This window comes from Chiloscyllium plagiosum, unplaced genomic scaffold (genome assembly GCF_004010195.1).
Source record: "Chiloscyllium plagiosum isolate BGI_BamShark_2017 unplaced genomic scaffold, ASM401019v2 scaf_52, whole genome shotgun sequence".
NCBI classification, from domain to species: Eukaryota; Metazoa; Chordata; class Chondrichthyes; order Orectolobiformes; family Hemiscylliidae; genus Chiloscyllium; species Chiloscyllium plagiosum.
This window is the reverse complement of record NW_025215381.1, coordinates 1,167,451-1,187,009: the sequence shown is the minus strand read 5'-3', so window position 1 is coordinate 1,187,009 and position 19,559 is coordinate 1,167,451. Positions and strand designations below refer to the sequence as shown.

General features: G+C 42.7%; 1 protein-coding gene across 7 annotated transcripts in view; it reads right to left on the bottom strand.

Annotated features, from left to right (window-relative positions):
- Nucleotides 1–19,559, bottom strand: part of chd3 (chromodomain helicase DNA binding protein 3) — a 115,173-nt gene that overhangs the window by 93,609 nt on the left and 2,005 nt on the right. For 4 of the 7 annotated variants that reach the window (XM_043686918.1, XM_043686916.1, XM_043686922.1 and 1 more), the window contains exons 2-5: nt 19,002–19,126; nt 7,482–7,619; nt 4,611–4,778; nt 3,365–3,486 (exon numbers count right to left, since the gene is read on the bottom strand). In XM_043686918.1, coding sequence (XP_043542853.1) covers nt 3,365–3,486; nt 4,611–4,778; nt 7,482–7,619; nt 19,002–19,126 — 553 coding nt within the window. The remainder of the gene's footprint in view (nt 1–3,364; nt 3,487–4,610; nt 4,779–7,481; nt 7,620–19,001; nt 19,127–19,559) is intronic. The other 3 variants (XM_043686917.1, XM_043686919.1, XM_043686920.1) reach the window with 3 other exon arrangements.

The window sequence follows — 19,559 nt, the reverse complement described above, 5'->3', positions numbered from 1 at the left end:
CCACATATTCACATCTACATTTGTGAATATCACAAGCAAGGAAGAACCTAGTACTAATCCATGTATGCCACTACATACCAGCCTCCAGTCAAACAGCCTTCTACCATCACAGCCAATGTGGGTCCAGCTAGTGCTTCCCTTCTTTATATGTTTCTTTCCCATGTGTGGCCTTACTGAAATGATTAAAAAAACTGCCCCACCTTCATTCAAACACTTAAAAAATTCCACTGGATTTATTAAACATAACCTCCCTCTGACAAAGCCCCCTGAGCAAACCTCACCTCTCTAAATAGAGATTATTTTTTCCCTACAGTTTCCCTACCACGGATTTGGAGGTGCCAGTGTTATTTTTTCCCTACAGTTTCCCTACCACGGATTTGGAGGTGCCAGTGTTGGACTAGAGTGGACAAAATTAAAAATCACACAACACCAGGTTATAGTCCAACAGGTTTATTTGGAAGTGCTAGCTTTCGGAGCACCGCTATCCTCCATTATCTCTTGTGGCCAGAGGCAGATTTGAACATTTGGGGCAGGTCTCTATAATTGCCTCCCTTATCTCCCACAGAAGCCCAGGATACAACTTATCCAGACCTGGGGATTTGTCCATCGAATTTAAATCCATCAAAATCGCCAACACCTCCTTACTTTATATATTAATCTGCTCAAGAAATTCATAGTCCATCTTCTTGAATTCTGTACTTGCAACCTTCTCCCAGTGAAGGCAGATGGGATGTACTCTTAACATTCTACTAAATGTCCTCCAGCTTCATACAAAGATTGCTCTCTTGGTCACTAATAAGGCTTAGTCTTTTCCTGGTTATATTTTTTCCCTTTATATACATGAACAACAACTTGGGATTCTTGCTAACCTTACTTGATGTTTCCTCATACTCCCCTTTGCTCTCCCAATTACTTTCTTCAGCACCTTCTCTACTCCTCTAGGTCCTTTGTTGTTTTGTTCCCTTCATACCCTTTGTCTTTTTTTCCTTTTTATCCAATCCTGAATATCCCTTGACATCCATGGTTCTCTGGGCTTGTTGCTCTTACATTTCACTTGAATAAGAAACATGTTGTACCTGTGTTCCTCCAGTACCTTTTTGAATGCCTCACTATTCTGTAGTTTTACCTTCAAGTGTATGTGCCCAGTCTCTTTTGACTGGATCCTGCCTTTTTTAAATAAAATCCACCTCCGCTGAATCCAACTCTTTTCTGCTGGCCAGCTTTCTCCTTTGCCAGAAGGCCATAAGATATAGGAGCAGAATTATGCTATTCAGCCCAGTGAGACTGTGCTATCATTTGAACATAGGGGTTTGAGAAACAGATCAGCTTTCTCCTGCCTTCTCCCCATAACCCTTGATTCCTTTAATAATCAAAAACATATCACTGCCTTAAATACAGTGATTTGACTTCCACAGGATTGTGCAACAATGAGTTCCACAGATTAACCATCCCATGGCTGAAGACATTCCTCCACATTTCAGTTCTAAAGGATCGTCCCTTCACTCTAACGACATGCCCCTGGGCCTTATCTCTCCTACTAGTGGAAACATCTTTATGTCCATTTTTCCAGGTCTTGGTATTCTGTAAGTTTCAATCAGATGCACCGCTCAACTTTGAAAACTCCATCAAGTAGAGTCCTCAACTACTCGTCATACGTCAGGGACTTTGTTCCAGGGATCATTCTTGTAAATCTCCTGTGGTCACTCCAATGATAGCACATCCTCCCTTAGACAGAGGCCCAAAACCACACAATATTTCAAATGAGGTCTGATCAGAACCTTATACAGTCTCAGCAGGACATCTCTGCTCTGGTTTTTCATCCCTTTTAAAATGAATGCCAAGACTGCATTTGCCTTTCTAATTGCCAGCCAAACTTTCACATCCTTCAGATTTCCAAAGCTTTTCCCCACTCAAAATAGTATATGCTTTTTAAAAACTTCATTCACAGGATAAGAGTGACACTGGCTAGACCATCAGTTATTGCCCATCCCTAAATGACCAGGGGCATTTAAGAACTAAAGGGAGATGCTGAATAGGCTGGGGCTGTTTTTCCTGGACCAATGGAGGTTGAGGGGTGACCTTAGGAGGTTTCTAAAATCATGAGGCGCATCGATAGGGTAAATAAACAATGTCTTTTCCCTGGGCTGGGGGAAGTGGAGAACTGGAGGGCATAGGCTTAGGGCGAGGGGGGAAAAAATTTTAAAAGAGACCTATGGGACACTTTTTTCACACACAAGGTGGTGCATTCATGGAAAGAGCTGCCAGAGGAAGTGGTAGAGGCTGATATAATGACAACATTTAAAAGGCTTCTGGATGGGTATAACAAAAGAAAAAAAAGAAAGTTATGAGCAGATGGACCAAATGCTGGCAAATTGGACTAGATAAGTTTAGGATATCTGGTCAGCATGGATGAATTGGATTAAAAGGGTCTGTTTCCGTGCTGTACACCTCTATGACTCTACAAGTCTGCGGTCACATATAAACTAGACCAGGTAAGGATGGCAATTTCCTCCCCTAAAAAGGATCATGAGTGAACTAGATGAGCTTTTCTAACAATTGACAATGGATTGATGTTCATCCTAAGAAACTTAATTCCAATTTTTTTTAAAATTCAAATTCAAACCCAGGTCCCAGACATCACCCGGGTCTTTGGATTAACAGTCCAGCGGTAATACCACTCGGCCACTGATAGGAAGGAGGGGACAGCAAAGTGCAGAACTCTCACTTCCCGACGTTTTATTCCATCTGCCCCTTTTTTGCCAACTCTCCTAGCCTGTCCAAGTCCTTGTGCAGCCTCCCTGCTTTCTCAACACTGCCCATCCCTCCATCTATTTGTGTTATCTGCATACTTAGCAACAATGCCATTGGTTCCTTTATCAAGTCATTAATGTACAACATGAGTAGTTGTGGTCCCACAGATGGCCCTCACAGATTTTATTTAACATAGAAAACCCTTTAGGATATTTCATGGTTTTAAAAGCAGAAGTGTTGGTTATTGTGGAAAAATTTACCACGCACAAACTAACCAAGGGTAAAATTTGGACAAGCGTTCAGATAATTTTCATTCAGAGTGCAATCCATACAGAGTGTGACTGATATGAACAAAATGGTTCAACTAAAAGGGCAAGATAGTCCTATAGGCATTAGGTACTTCCTGAATGAATTAATACACTAATTAGTAGATTTTGAATATTTGAGGAACAATAGATGAGATGGTAATGATGAAGATAGCTGCAAAGATGAAGAAGAAGAATCTGTGACTACGCTGCCAATCATTCAATGGTGTTTCGGAGACATAAATGCACATATTTCTTTCACTGGCCTTTTGATCAAGATAGTCTAGGGCTACTCTTTCCAAGCTCACCTCATAAACTGGCTGAAAGCCTTGTAGTTAGTTAAAGTGCGATAGTCATCTTCGGTGAAAACATGGTCAACATCTTCCAGCCCCCAATCCTCCAGAAGGCGGGCAGAAGACTTCGGTTCAGGCTGAGACGCAGGCAGGGTTGAGAGAGGGCAGAAAATAAGGTTAAAACAAGAGAAAAAAAAGCAGATACTACAGCAGAGACCACATAGCCCATCATGCCCTGCTTTGAAACAGCGATTAGTCTCTCCCCTGTATCCCTGCAAAATATTATATCTGCTTCCACCGCCGTTTCAGGGCAGTCTTACATAGACTGTTGCTATCTCTACCTCTGGTTCTTTTACCAATCTACACCCTATGATCCCTCTGCATAAACCGCCACCTCCCAGACCAAGTAGAATTTTGTAAGGAAATACTATCCAAGCTTATGAATTCCCACATTAGGTCCCTCTACAACATCTCAGATTTAGAAGACTAGAGGCTGCCTTGTATTTGAATCCTTAACTCAGCCAAGGTTAAACAACATGCTCCCTCCCATTTTCGGCAGTATCACCCAGCCCACCTCTCCTCGAAATTTTGTTTTCTTCAATTCAAGAGAAGAGAGAGGGACAAACACCCTTAGCCAAATTGCATTGACTGACAGCTTGGAGCCATGACTCTTGGCTATTAGGGAAGGAACAACTCATCCATAATTGATGCGAGGTGACTCTGCATTTTGAGACCTCGTACACCAAGAATTTAACAGATTTATTTTTATAATAGGTTGGAGAAAATTAGTTTATAATATTTTGCATGTGAGATTGTGCAGAACTGAATAATTAAAACTCAAAAGAGCATAAAGAGGGCACATATTTCCTTTGGTTTGCTGGGAACAGAGTATAGAACAAGGAGATATAATGTTAACATTCGAGTCAGGCTATTCACAGGTGGTAAGGGGAACCACTCCGTTACATGGCAGGTCTGAACCTGGAACAACTGCCGTCCTCCTCCTACCCCGCCCAATTAATAAGCTGTTGAGGTTACTGGAGATCTCAAGATTTGGATCCATTGATTTTCATTAGGTCAGGGAAAACAGAGCAAATATGAAAGAGTTAAGACCAATCCAGCTGGATCAACAAAGTTGGTCCGTTGCAGTGCTGAATGACCAAAGAGGGGGAAAAAGAATACACAGACATCAAGATACGATTCTAGAGCAAGGAGATACCCTTGCTGATCGGGGCACCTCAAAATAGGAGTATGCAACAGTTACCTTGTGACTTTCCTCTTCCTCGCCCTGCTCCTTCTTCCGACGCTTGATTTTCTTTTCTTTCTTCTCCTTTCGTTTCTTTCTCTTTTTCTTGCCAAAATCACTGCCGCCACTGTCCGATTTCTCCTTGAGCTCCTCCAGATCGGAGGTGATTTCATCTTCACTTTCCTGCTTTGAACAAAGCAGAGGTCAAAGTGTATTTTAACATTTCTCTCCTTCAGGAGCTGCTTGGAAAGTAAACCATGTAGCCCAGAAAAATACTGATCAGTTGGACCGAATGGTCTTAGTATTTATGCCCCTCCCAACTTAACTTGATTCCACTCGTCAGCAAATTATTTGACTTTAAATCCTTCTGCACTTGTCTAGCTTACTCCTTCAATTCACCTCATACACTCAGACAGACAGTGGGTTCCACATTCTCCTCCATTTCTGGTTGAAGAAACCCATGCAGACACAGAGAATGTACAAATTCCACACAGACAGTTGCCAGAAGGCGGAATTGAACCTGGGTCCCTGGTGCTGGGGCAACAGTGTTAACCACTGAGCCACCTTTCAATAAATTTAAAGGCCAATCAGGTCATCGTTCAATCTTTCCTTTTCAAGAAGCAAGATTGAAAAGGCTGGTGAACTCCCAGTTCAGACAACCTAGAACAAGCTTGTCGGTCACACCTACTTCTTGGAAACATACACCCCACCACAGGACATTTGGCATTTTCAACATAAACATACTCTAAATCTACTCCATTGATGCTAAAGATCTTTGGGATTTTCTTGAATTTAAGTAAACTGCAGCAGAAATGCAATTGCCTTCATTCAAATAGATCAGTGATCACACTTATCCAATGTCTCCCTTGGTAATATGGTGCATAAAGCACTCCAAACATAAACTAGAAATAGGAGTAGACTGTTCAGTCCCTCAAACATGTTTGGCTTTTCAATCCAACCCCACTGCTGATCTGATCTCTACTTTCCTGACTAGGAAAGGTCAGCAGGTGCAAAGATAATATGCAAAATAAATCAGTATAATTATCCAACATTACATAGAACAGTACGGCACAAGAGCAGCCCCTTTAACTCACCATGTCTGCGCTGACAATGATGCCATTCTAAACTAATCCCATCTACCTGCACATGATACAGACTTTATCCCTCTATTCTCTGCCCACTCAGAAGTCTGTCTAAATGCCTCTTAAACTTTGCTTTCATACCCATTTCTACTATCTCCCAGGCAGGACGTTCCAGGCAACTATTACACTTTGTAAATAAAGTCTTTGCCCACACATCTCCTTTAAGCACTCCTTTCTTGCCTGAAACTTATGCCCCCTCGCATTTGACATTTCCACACTGGGAAAATAACCTCTAACTTTACACCTTATCCATGCATCTCTGAAGTTTATATACTTCTATTAAGTCACCCTTCAGCCTGACATTGTAGTGAAAGCAATCCAAATTTGTCCCTATAGCTAATACACTCCAATCCAGGTAAACTTCACTGCACACTCTCAAAATCTTCCTATCGTGCAGCGAACAGAACTGCACATTATACTCCAAATTATACTCAGTCTTATATAATTGCAGCATGACTTGCCAACCATTATACTCAACACCTTGACCAATGAAGGCAAGCACGCCCTATAGCTTCTTTACCACCTTATCCACTTGCTCTGCATTTCAAGGAGCTTATAGACATGATCCCCAAGATCTCTCTGTTTATCAATTCTCTTAAAGGTCTAGTCTTTTACAGTATACTTTCCTATTGCATTTGAAGGAAATGGGGGTTTCTGACACAATGGGAATCACTTCCAAAGGTTAACAGCGATTCAGACGTCTGTACTGTTTCATACCGCATGCACATTAAGTGGACCACACAAATAGGTGACTCACTGGATACTATACAACAGTCAGCTCTTAATAAAAACAGCTAATTCAATTTCTATAACATCTTAACTCCAGGCACTTTACAGGAGCTATAATCCAACACAATCTGCCACTGAGTCACATGAGATGACATTGGCACAGGTGACCAGCAAAATTGTTAAAAAAGTCAATTTAGATGTATTCAGAAGTCATTAGTGTGGTTTTAGGGAAAAAAAAAATTAAATATTGTGTTTTAGACAGCTCAAAAGATTAATCCGAGCAAGTGGTGAAAGGTTGAGGTATGCGAGAGGTCACAATTGAACAGACATACAGCAGAGATCCCCATAGGTAGTTGGATTGGAGAAGTTTACATTAAGATTGTGAAAACAAAATTAGACAGAACAAGAATTTTAAAATCAAAACTCAGTGTATCAGGAGTTATTGTAGGTCAATAAGCAGAGGGATGGAATGAAGTGATTGCAGAAGGAGACCGGGATGCGAGTGAGTGTACAGACGGCAAAGCTCAGATTTAGAGAGTGGAAGATGGGAAGCCAGCCAGAGAAATAGTAGAGTCTGGAATCATCAGAAAAGTGGAGGAGTGCAAGGCATGGAGGTGCTTTCTGTTGGTTAATAGCATGCTGGACTGATTCACTAGACAAAGAAGTTGGATAAAGAATTGAAAAATAAAAACAGAACTTGCACATTTGTGGCAAGACAGCAGGTATGGTAATGGATGGGGTGGGGATAGTGTTGCAAGTGATCGAACAGCTCTTTCAAAAGAGCCAACAGAAGCAAGAAGGTCTGAAAGGCCTCTATCAATTGTAGCCTCACACCACAAGGCACCCTATCATTCAAAAAGGGAAATCCAAATTATTCTCCCCCTTTGCACTCAGGTACTCCACAACATCAAAGGAAGCCTCGACCAGGCAGCTCAAGGACACAGGAAGAGGGACAACCACTAGAACCAGCTCTACAACTAAACCGGGGGGGGGGTAGAGGGGTTAGTGAAATACTGACTGATTGGGTCCGTGCCAGTGCGGGCGCTCCTCCCACAGGCCGGTCACGGAGTGGGGCTGACCGTGGTCGTCGCAAGGTCTGTGGCTCAGACCATCCTGCCCTCACGGCTGAAGAGGGCTGCGTGGGGGTGAGCTGTTCCTGTGGGGAGACAAACAACAAAAAGGGAGGCACAAATCGGGGATGAGAGAGTGAACAAACTTTTTATTTTCAAATATATAAAAAAAAGGCAACCAGCCAAAATTAAAATCATGCCAGGTGTTGAAGTGGCTTTTCTTGTAAAAAAGACAATTTAGCTATTGTCACAACACATTTTAAAAATCTTTGACAGGCGCCCTACCAGGGAAAGTACCAATCAGCAAGTCACATGGAATGTACATTTTAAACCGATGCTGCATCGCAGTAGTAAACACTAATCTTAAACCTGAACATCCTAGCCGCATGCCTTATCATAGACCTGAACATCATCAAACCTGACAGGTTCAGTGCAATACTGAGGGAGTGCAGCACTGCAGTCTTCTGAAGAGTTCACTAAATTACAGCTCATTTTCCCCGCTGGGGTGAAGGGGAACCCACCCACTGTCCCAAAGTATTGCACAGGGTCAAAAAATAGACACCAAGCTACACAAGAATAGGTCAGTAGTCAGTTTAAAAAATGTGAAGTCATAAGCAGGGGCTCCACCACAGGAATCCACAACATAGAACTGAGGCAGTTGAAAGTGCAAATGAAGGCAAGGAGGAGACATAGGAAATACCAAAGCAAATCAAGGGAGAGATCCATGAGATATTGGTGGTGGAAGATGCGCACATGCGCCAGGGATCCAAGTTTTATTTCAGCCTTGGGTGACCGTATGGAATTTGCACACAGGTGTATGGAGTTTGCACATATTCTCCCCATGTCTGCATGGGTTTCCTCCCACAGTCCAAATACATGTAGGTGAAATGGATTGGCCATACTAAATTGTTCCGTGTTCAGCAATATGTAGGCTAGGTGATTAACCATGAGAAATACAGGGTTACAAGGGTGGGTCTGGGTGGGAAGCTCTGATCTGTTCAGAGGATCAGTGTGGACTCAAATGGCCACATGGTCTGCTTCCACATTGTTGGGATTCTCTGAATCTATTCTAGGACTCTACACACATGGCTGGAGGTGGTCATTGGGATAGAGTTACATGGCCCCACAGATCTCTGGAACAGGCTATCAAAGGTCAGAGCCTTATCAATTTTTCTTCAACATGATGCAATAGCAGATGAGAAAGTACCCTTGGGCCTGGCAGTCAAATTCCACTCAGCCGTATTTATCCCTCCCCCAGTTCCCAGCGCAGGCCCTACTCATTCCTTCCAACTTCAGTACCTCTCTCTTTACCCTCAGCCTTTCCCACCAGTATCACACAGCACCCTTCTCCCAATCAAAATACACCAGAAGGAGACTGAAAGGGGCCATACGGTAAAGTGGAAGTTTAAAAAAAAACTCGTATTTGACATACAAATGTACAAGAGAGTGACTGTGTTCTGCTTTATGGAGACATGGCTCACTGCACCTTGCAAGCTGAAGGGTTCTCCATACTTCACATGGGCCACACAGTGTCCTCAGGTAAGCAAAGGACTCAGCGGTATGCCTCCTAATCCATACCTCTGGTGCTCAGATGTGGCAACCCTGAGAATACCCAAGTGAAATGCTGACCCTACGATCTGCCACGCAAGTTCATCTCCGCCATTCTGACAGCAGTGTCTAGAATACCACATGCAGAAGTGAAGAATGCTCTGGATGAAATTTACACCATTACAATGCTCTAGAAATGAAATTAGAGAGGCTGGCAACCTCAACCAAGCCAACCTCAAGAGAGTGCTGCCAAAATAACATGTCTCCTACCCCAGAAGGCCAAATATCTCTACCACTGTTACACAGCCATCAAAAGACACACACTGCACCATGTGCTGTCCACACTTCAGGAAATTAGATCACAATACTGTGTTCTGCCTCGCAGTTTACAAGCAGAAGTGAAACAGGAGAATCCTTCACAGAAAGTGGGATGATGGATGGTCCAAGGCAGCGGAACAGCTTCTCCGGGACTAGTTGGAATGAGCGGATTGAACCATATTCAGCGGACAATCTAGAGGAGTATGCCACCCCTATCATGGACCTCATTACCAACTGCGTGCTAAAAGAAGTCAATCCTTGTGTTACCCAATCGGAAATCTTGGATGAAGTAGGAAATTCATTGCCTGAAATTCAAGGGTGCAACATTCAAGTTGAATGACCCAGAGCTATGCAGAAAACCCAGATGTGACCTCCACAAAGCCAGAGATGCCAAGAGGCAGTACTGGACCAAGTTAGGCACCCAAGTAAGGCCTTCACAACATAAATGAGATTAAAAAAAAAGCAGAACAATATATCAGACAAAAGAAAAACACAGCCCTCCCTGATGCACCCAATGCTTTTTCTCCCCATTTTGAGCAGAATGCCTGCCCTGACAGCATCAGACACACCTGTTCCCTGCGCCACTGCTGCAAATGTCAGATCAGTCTTCCTGTGGGTTAACCCAAGGCAAGTGACAGGCCTAGACAGAATCCCTGGCCGTGCACTTAAATCTTGTGTGGACCAGATGGCAGAGGTATAGGCTCACACCTCAACCTCTCCTTGCTAAAAGCTGAAGTCCCCGCCTACTACAAGTAGTCCACCATTATCCCAGTACCAAAGAAAACACATGCAACGTGCCAGAATTACTACGGCCAGGCTCAGACCTCCAAAATCATGAAATGCTTCAAGAGACTGGTCTGGCCCACATCAACTCTAGCCTCCCAGCCTTCTCCAGTCCCCTCAATTGTTGGCAAAACAGGTGCACAATGGATGCTAGTTCTCTAGCCCAACCACCCGTTCCCGGAATATCTGGATATCTAAAATCAGGCTCCTACTCATTGAAGCCAGAGCTTCAACGTAGTCAACACCATAATCCCTTCCAGTCTAATCTCAAAACTCCGAGACCTAGGGTTTGGTTCCGCCCTCTGCAACTGGATCCTCTGCAGTCTGTAGGTAAGAAAGCTCAGTGAAGATAGACAACGCACCTTCTTTATGATAATCCTCAACTGGCACCCCACAAGAATGTGTTCTCAGCCCCCTATTGTATCCCCTGCACAACTGCAACTGTATAGTCAAATTCTGAACACATTGATCTGCTCAGGACCGTTTAAAAAAACTACAGGAAGTTGCATGCATGGACTAGACCATCACAGAAGCCAGCCTCCAATCAGTGGACTCTGTTTACACTTCTTGTTGCCGCAGAAAAGCTGCCAAAGACCCCTCCCATCCCAGTAACACCCTCGTCCAGGTCAGGCAGAAGATATAGTAGCTTGAACACACGCACTAACCGGTTCAAGAACAGCTTCTTCCCTGCTATTATTAGACTGCTGAATGACCTCTGACTTCAAACGTTGACCTTGCTTTGTACATCTCCTGAGCAACCGTAACCTCGTATCCTTGCGTCTAAGTACCCTCTGATCTATATGTTCTTGTTTGCTATGGATCTGCCTGTACTGCTTGCAAAACAAGAAACTTTTCACTCTACTTTAGGTATACGTGATTACAATAAATGAAATCAAAGAGGAGGGGCAGCAGGCCAGTCAGCCTGTTTGAGCTTGCTCCATTGTTTAACAAGTTCACGTGGCTTTAACTTCATATTCTTACCCACCCCCAATAAGAGCCGACTCTCTTATTAGCCAAGGATCGATCTACCTCAGCTCCAAAATACTCTGAACACCTCCATGGCTTCCTGACAGTCCCACAGGCTCAAACACTCACCCAAGACAAGTTATCCTTACTTCCATACAGAATGGAAATTTTTAAAAACAATGTTTAAAATGATGTCCACAAATTGTAGTCTCTCTCACGCAAGGGAAGATTCTCTCAGTATCCAATCTAGCAAGTCCTTCAAGAGCATGTGTGTTTTAACAAGATCACCTCTCAATTTATCTGAAATGAAATGATTACAAGCCCAAGCCTGTCTAAACATACAAGATAACCCCCAAGCCCCCCATCTCCTCCAATTCCAGCTATCAACTGAACCTTCACCAAATAGTTTCTGTACTGATTGGAACCAGGTGGACCATCTTGACTACAGGGTTCTTGATTCGGTTTGTTCACTTGGGCCAATCAGGAAAGCTTTGGCTGACCAATATTAGAATCTCCTCAGTTAAGAACAAACTGAGCTGGCGGGCCACAGCAACAATACACTGCACTAGTAAATAAAAGGGTGACTAGGTGACAGGAACCGTTGTCTGTGCAGTTATTTTAGTTTATAACACATTAACATCCTTGTGTTAAAGGAAGAAATTCGTGAAACACCAAGACTCTGGACAGTTACAGTAAACTTTTTCCATTTTTATTCTCCATCCCTTTTGCAATAAGTTACAACATTCCATTTCTCTTCCTTATCACTTGCCATAGTACATTAATCACAAGTTAATAGTAGTATGATACCCTGATCCCTCTGTACCTCAGAGCTCTACAATCTCTCTCCATTTAAATAATATGCCTTATTTGTGTTTTCGGGCAAGTTGACATCTTTGTTCATCACACCCCATCTGTCAAATTTAAGCTCACTCAACCTGCCTATATATTTGAAGATTCTATTTGTTTTTATTTAATTCATGGAATATGGCATCACTGGTTCAGTCAGCATTTATTACCCCAACCTCAACTGTTCTGAGGTAATACTGAACTGCTTTCTTGAACCACAAGTGTTCAGTTTGTGACCACAAAGTACACCAAATGACTAGGAATGCTGAAGTTCCACCTGACATTTGGTGGACAAAGGAGAAAGTGAGGACTGCAGTTGTTGGAGATCAGAGTCGAAGAGTGTGACGCTGAAAAAGTGCAGCAGGTCAGACAGCATCGGAGGAGCAGAAAGATCGATGTTTCAGGGATGATGAAGAAAGGCTAATTCCCGAAATGTCGATCGTACTGCTCCTCAGATGCTGCCTGATCTGCTGTGCTTTTCCAGGGCCACACTCTTCGACTCTGATGGACAAAGTCCAACATGTGTTGTTTCACTGGAGAATATAACTACATCTAGAATTATCCCAAGCTCATACTACAAACATGACAATGCCTCTAGAAGGCCAGAGGATTCATACTCTCCTCCTATCCCTGTCCCACTGGGACAGTGCCCCTCACTTCCACAAGAATAGAGTGTTAGACTGCAATAAAACCAGCATCACTGCCACTTTCTATTTTGACTTTCAGTGCCTATTAACTCCTGAACTACCTATTCATAACGTAAAACAGTAGAAACAGGCACTGAAGTGATTGTGTAAAGATGGAAATTGGTTATTCTATTATAGATCTGTGAGGTAGCACTAAGTCCCAAATACTGAGGCAATCTAACTCCAATCAGGTATTGCGAGAGGAGAGTTATCTTTGACAAGGTCAAAAACTATCCACCGTCCAACAAGTTACAAAGTTATCCAAACATGAGGGAAAGTAGACAACTCCTTACACTTCATCAGCAGCACTCTTGGGCAAATTGGCTCGCTCTACTCTTTAGCACTGGTGCTTAGAAACAACAGCGTACATAGACGAGAAAAATATCAAAAATATTTTTAAAATAGGAAATTTCTTCAGAAACTTAAAAAGGATCTGGACCAGATGGGCCAATGGGCTGAGAAGTGGCAGATGGAGTTTAATTCAGATAAATGCAAGGTGCTGCATTTTGGGAAAGCAAATCTTAGCAGGACTTAGACACTTAATGGTAAAGGTCCTAGGGAGTGTTGCTGAACAAAGAGACCTTGGAGTGCAGGTTCATAGCTCCTTGAAAGTGGAGTCGCAGGTAGATAGGATAGTCGCAGGTAGATAGGATAGTGAAGGCTGCATTTGCTATGCTTTCCTTTATTGGTCAGAGTATTGAGTACAGGAGTTGGGAGGTCATGTTGTGACTGTACAGGAAATTGGTTAGGCCACTGTTGGAATATTGCGTGCAATTCTGGTCTCCTTCTTATCGGAAAGATGTTGTGAAAGGGGAGTCCAGAACTAGAGGGCATAGGTTTAGAATGAGAGGGGAAAGATATAAAAGAGACTTAAGGGGCAACATTTTCACACAGAGGGTGGCACGTGTATGGAATGAGCTGCCAGAGGATTTGGTGGAGACTGGTACATTTGCAATATTTAAAAGGTATTTGGATGGGTATATGAATAGGAAGGGTTTAGAGGGATATGGGCCGGGTGCTGGCAGGTGGGACTAGATTGGGTTGGGATATCTGGTCGACATGGACAGGTTGATCCGAAGGGTCTGTTTCCATGCTGTACATCTCTATAACTCTAAAGATACATAAAAAGAATGTTCTGGGGAACTATGGTTGAAGCCCACCATGGCAAATGGGGAGGTCTAAATTCAATTTTTTTAAATCTAGAATTCAGAACCTAATGGTGACCACGAAAACAATGTGAATTGTCGGAAAACCCATCCTTACATGGTCTGGCCTACATGTGACTCCAGACCCACAGCAATGTGATTGCCCAGAGGGCAGTTGTTTGATTTACAGCATTCGTAGTTCTTTCAGGTTTTATTTAATGCCAGGCATGCCCACCTTGAGGTCCTACTCCTCTCCTAAGGAAGTGTCTCAACTCAAAACTTTAACTCTGATTTCTCGCCATAGATGCTGCCAGACCTACTGAGCTTTTCCAGCAATTTCTGTTTGTTTCAGGAAAGATTTATTCAATTTCCTCAAAAAAGATTTAATACTTAGAATGAGCAGATTGCTTTATGAAGAAAGTAAGTCAGGTTAGAAGGTCAGAGACAACTTAACTGAAACAAAAAGATCTTGAGGGGATTTGACCTAGAACATGCACATAGGATGCTTCCTCTTGTGGGGTCATAATTTAAAAATATGGGGGCACCCATTTAAAACAGAGACAAAGAAATAATTTGTTTTTCCTTCTCAGAAGTGTGTGTTTGAATTTCCTTCCTCAGACAGGAGTGCTTAAATATTTTTAAGGCATGGTAGGGGATAAAAGATCGAGTCAGGGATATGCAGGAATGTAGAGTGGATGTTAAAATCAGAATAGCCATGATCTTATTGAATGGTGAAGCAGGCTCCAAGGACCAAATGGCCTGCTGTTGTTTCTTGCTTGTACATTTGCACACTGGGTCTGTAACTACTACGGCATCACAACCAAGACCAACTCTCATTCTTGAGAATTTTCTGACAGTCATTCTGCAAATCAGCCAGAAGGATCAGAATTTCAGACTCACATTGGTCCCCCACATTTAACTTGAGGATATGGATGCCAGCAGTGAGTGAAATATTAGCATCTAATGGAGAGGCTTCAGGTGTCCTTAGGAATTGACTAATAAATACCTATATATGTGAGTTACAGACTGGAATCTAATTGAAGCACCCATTGAAAATTAGGTTAAGTTTGATACTGATGATTGCTGCTGAAACTATGTTGCTGGAAAAGCGCAGCAGGTCAGGCAGCATCCAAGGAGGAGAATCGACGTTTTGGGCATGAGCCCTTCTTCAGGATGATTGTCTACTGCCTTGCAAGATTCTAGTCTATAACCAACACCTGGCTTCCTTAAAACATACATTGCACAGATCGGAAGGACGATGTTTTATTCTGGATATTACGTAAACTTGCAGCTGTTCTACCATCTGACAGAATTAACATTTGTAAAATAACCACTACCAGTCTTAAAGTGATAACCAACAGCAGATTAACCATTCAATGATAGAGCTGAGAGAACACAAGAGAAAGCATTCAACAATGGGAGAATGCAATGATGGCTGACAGCATGTAATCAAACTTCCAAACATTTGGGACAAAAACGAGCAAAGCTCCAATCTGTCCACTCAAGAGTATGTTTTATTATCTTTTGCAGACGTTACAAAAGTTATTATCTTGAGTTATCACTGTCACCAAAATAAAGACACCTAAATGACAACTACAGAATGTTTTGATCAGCAACACACGTTTTATATATTGGTAATACAGTATAGCTAATACCTCACAGCACCCTTCCACACTTGCTTCCAATAACACTTAGCCCCGACACTATCAAATCATGTCTATTACGATAATCTTCATCACTGGCAGCAATAGCGCAGGATTCAGAAAGATCCACCAACAGGAGCAATTTTTTTTAAAAAACGTGTTATCCAAGACATCAAATAATCACCAATCTCATTAACTAGATGTCAAGTTGTTCATGTTTTTTCTTTCCTTCACGTTTGGTCTCTTGTAGCATAATTCAACTTCCACTGAACTACACCCTGCACAGGTGAAAAACTGAACAGAAAAGAAAGGATGACCTGGTCAGTATTCAATAGAAAGGTAAAAAAAAAAAAGAGGGATCCACTTGTGGCAAAGACCAAAGGTTAGAGCCATCAAGGCAATACAGTCACTAATAAGAAGGCAGCAGCAGCTTATGTTAGGAGGAGATGTGAAGGCTCAGTTAAGGCACTTAGAGTTACAAATTAAGCAGGAAAGACCTTAAGAGAGAGCTATGAAGAGCCAGGAGGGGAAATGAGAAATTGTTGGCAGGCAGCATCAAGGAAAACCCTAAAGTTTTGTATAGGTATATCAGGAATAAAAGAATGACTCGAGAAAGATTAGGGCCAATCAAGGATAGTAGTGGGAAGTTGTGCGAGGAGTCCGAGGAGATGGGGGAAGCGCTAAATGAATATTTTGCGTCAGTATTCATACTGGAAAAAGAATGTTATTGAGAACACTGAAATACAGGCCACTAGATGGGATTGAGGTTCACAAGGAGGTGTTAGCAATTCTGGAATGCGTGAAAATAGATAAGTCCCCTGGGCTGGATGGGATTTATCCTAGATTCTCTGGGAAATCAGGGAGGAGATTGCAGAGCCTTTGATGTTTATGTCATCATTGTCTACGGGAATAGTGCCAGAAGACTGGACAAATGTTGTTCCCTTGTTCAAGAAGGGGAGTAAAGACAACCCTGGAAATTATAGACCAGTGGGCCTTACTTTGGTTGTGTGTAAAGTGTTGAAAAAGGTTATAAAAGATAGGATTTATAATCATCTGGAAAGGAATAACTGAATAGGGATAGTCAACACAGCCTCACAAACCTTATTCAGTTCTTTGAGACAGTGACCAAACAGGTGGATGAGGGTAAAGTCGTTGATGTGGTGTCTAGGATTTCAATAAGGTGTTTGATAGGCATGGGATTGAGGGTGATTTAGTGGTTTGGATCAGAAATTGGCTTGCTGAAATAAGACAGAGGGTGGCGATTGATAGGACAACGTTTATCCTGGAGTTCAGTTACTAGTGGTGTACTGCAAAGATCTGTTTTGGGGTCACTGCTGTTTGTCATTTTTATAAATGACCTAGATGAGGGCGTAGAAGGATGGGTTAGTAAATTTGCAGGTAACACTAAGGTTGATGGAGTTGTGGATAGTGGTGAAGGGTATTGCAGATTACAGAGGGGCATAGTTAAGCTGCAGAGCTGGGCTGAGAGGTGGCAAATGGTGTTTAAATGTGGAAAAAGTGTGAGGTGATTCACTTTAGAAAATGCAACAGGAATACAGAGCATTGGGCTAATGGTAAGATTCTTGGTAGTGTAAATGAACAGAGAGATCTCGGTATCCATGTGCATAGATCCCTGAAAGTTGCCACCCACTTTGATAGAGTTGTTAAGAAGGCATACAGTGTGTTAGCTTTTATTGGTAGAGGGACTGAGTTTCAGAGCCATGAAGTCATATTGCAGCTGTACAAAACTCTGGTGGGGCTGCACTTGGAATATTGCATTCAGTTCTGGTCACCGCATTAACAGAAGCATGTGGAAGTTTTGGAGGATTCAGAGGAGATATATTAGGATGTTGCCTGGTATGCAGGGAAGGTCTTAAGAAAGGCTGAGGGACTGGAGGCTGTTTTTATTAGAGAGAAGAAGGTTGAGAGGTTACTTAACTGAAACATAAGAGAATCAGAGGGTTAGTTAGGGTAGACAGTGACAGCCCTTTTCCTTGAACGGTGATGGTTAGCAGGACAGGACACAGCTTCAACTTGAGGGGTGATAGATCTAGGACAGACGTCAGAGGTAATTTCTTTATTCAAGAGAAAGGAGGACTAGTTGAGGGGTGAGAAAAGGCCGTGGAGGAAGCTTGCGAGGGCAACAGTAACAGAAAAACAGAGCAGATGGACAAAATGGAACTCCAGTCATACTAGATTTATAGCACTTCCCAGAAAGGTATAAAACATGACAAGTAACTTCCCAATGGAACTGTCATCCATATTTCAGAGGAACCTTCGAAGAAAGAACAGGTAAGCATCACTACTGAGGAGGTTGGGAGGCTAGAGGTACAGAACCAGGTAACAAACTTCAAATTTGAGCCCAGCCATTCAGAGATGATGTCAGGAAGCACTTCCTCACATAAAAGAGGAGTGAGAATCTGGCCCCCCTAGTCTGCAATGGACACTGGGTCCAGTTGGAAATTGCAGATCAAATGAATTTTTGTTGCATTAGGGTTTCAGTTTGTCCACTCCATCTCCCCGCCTACCCCCCCACTCAATTGGTCTGTTTCTATTCAGTCGGAATTCCATGAACATCCTCCTGATAGCAGAGACCAGAATTGCACACAATATTCCAAAATTGCCAAACCAACGTCCTAAACAGCAAAAACATGACCTCCCAACTCCTATACTCAAGGTTCTGACCAATAAAGAAAAAGCATACCAAATGCCTTCTTCACTTTCCTATCCACATGCATCTCCACTTTCAAGAAACTATGAACCTTCATTCCAAGGTGTGTTCAGCAACACTTCCTAGGATCTTACCATTAAGTGTGTAAGTCCTGCTCTGATTAGCCTTCCCAAAATGCAGAACCTCACAATTAAACCCCATCTGCCATTCCCCCATCTGATCAAGATTTAGTTGTACTTTGAGGTAATCTTCTTCACGGTCCATCACACCTCCAATTTTGGTATCATCTGCAAAATTACTAATTATACCTCCTATACATCCAAATTATTTATATAAGTGACAAAAAGCAGTGGACACAGCACAGATTCTTGTGACACACCACTGGTCACAGGCCTCTAATCTGAAAGGTAACCCTTCATCACCACCCCCTGTCTTCTACCTTCAAGCCAATTCTGTATCTAACTGGCTAGTTCTCCCTGTATACCTCGAGATCTAACCATGCTAAACAGTCTACATACAGGAACCTTGTTGAACGCCTTACTGAAGTCCATATAGATCACATCTACCGCTCGGTCTGCATTAATCCTTTGTTACTTCTTCAAAAACACTCAGTCAAGTTGGAAAGACACGATTTCTGATGCACAAAGCCATGCTGACTATCCCTAATCAGTCCTTGATTTACAATACATGTAAATCCTGTCCCTCAGGATTCCCTCCAACAACTTGCCTGCCACCAACATCAGGCTCACCAGTCTATAGTCCCCTGGCTTTTCCGTACCTTTATACCTGAACAGGTTGATTAGAAATTTTTTTTTTAAAAAAAAAAAGGTGGTGAACAACCAGAGAATGTGCTGCTACTCACCAATTTCTTCCGCTTCTTCAACTTAGTTGGTTTATTCTCTTTTTGCTTTTTCAGGAATTTCTTCTTTTTCTTTTTGACGCCTTCGCTGTCCGAAAGCTCTTCGTCCTCCTCTTCCACATCCTCTGCTGAAACGAGAAAGGTGAGGGGTTTCAATTCCCCGAGCAACAGGAGGTGGGCACCCAGCTTCGACCCTGCTCTCGCCAGTGAGCCGGGCCACAGCCAATTAATGCAAAACAAAAAGAAAAAGCCTTTTTTTTCTCTTTAAAAAAAAAATTTAACGCACAGAAAGTACGCTCCAACTGACGGAAGGCACCCAAGGGTAGACCAGTGGGTGAGGACCACTGGAAAGCAGATGGTGAAGACTGGCTCAACAGAGACAAAAATCAGGAATAGCAGAAAAAGGGCAGACAAAAATGTACCAGTTAAAGGGGGGGAGAACAAAAAGAGGGTGATGATGGGCTCAGGGTATTGCAATTGGGACCTTCAAGGCAGTTCCACTGTCTCAAGAAATTAATTGCCCACCTAGGCTTTTTTTTGGGGGGGGGAGAAAAAAGAGAA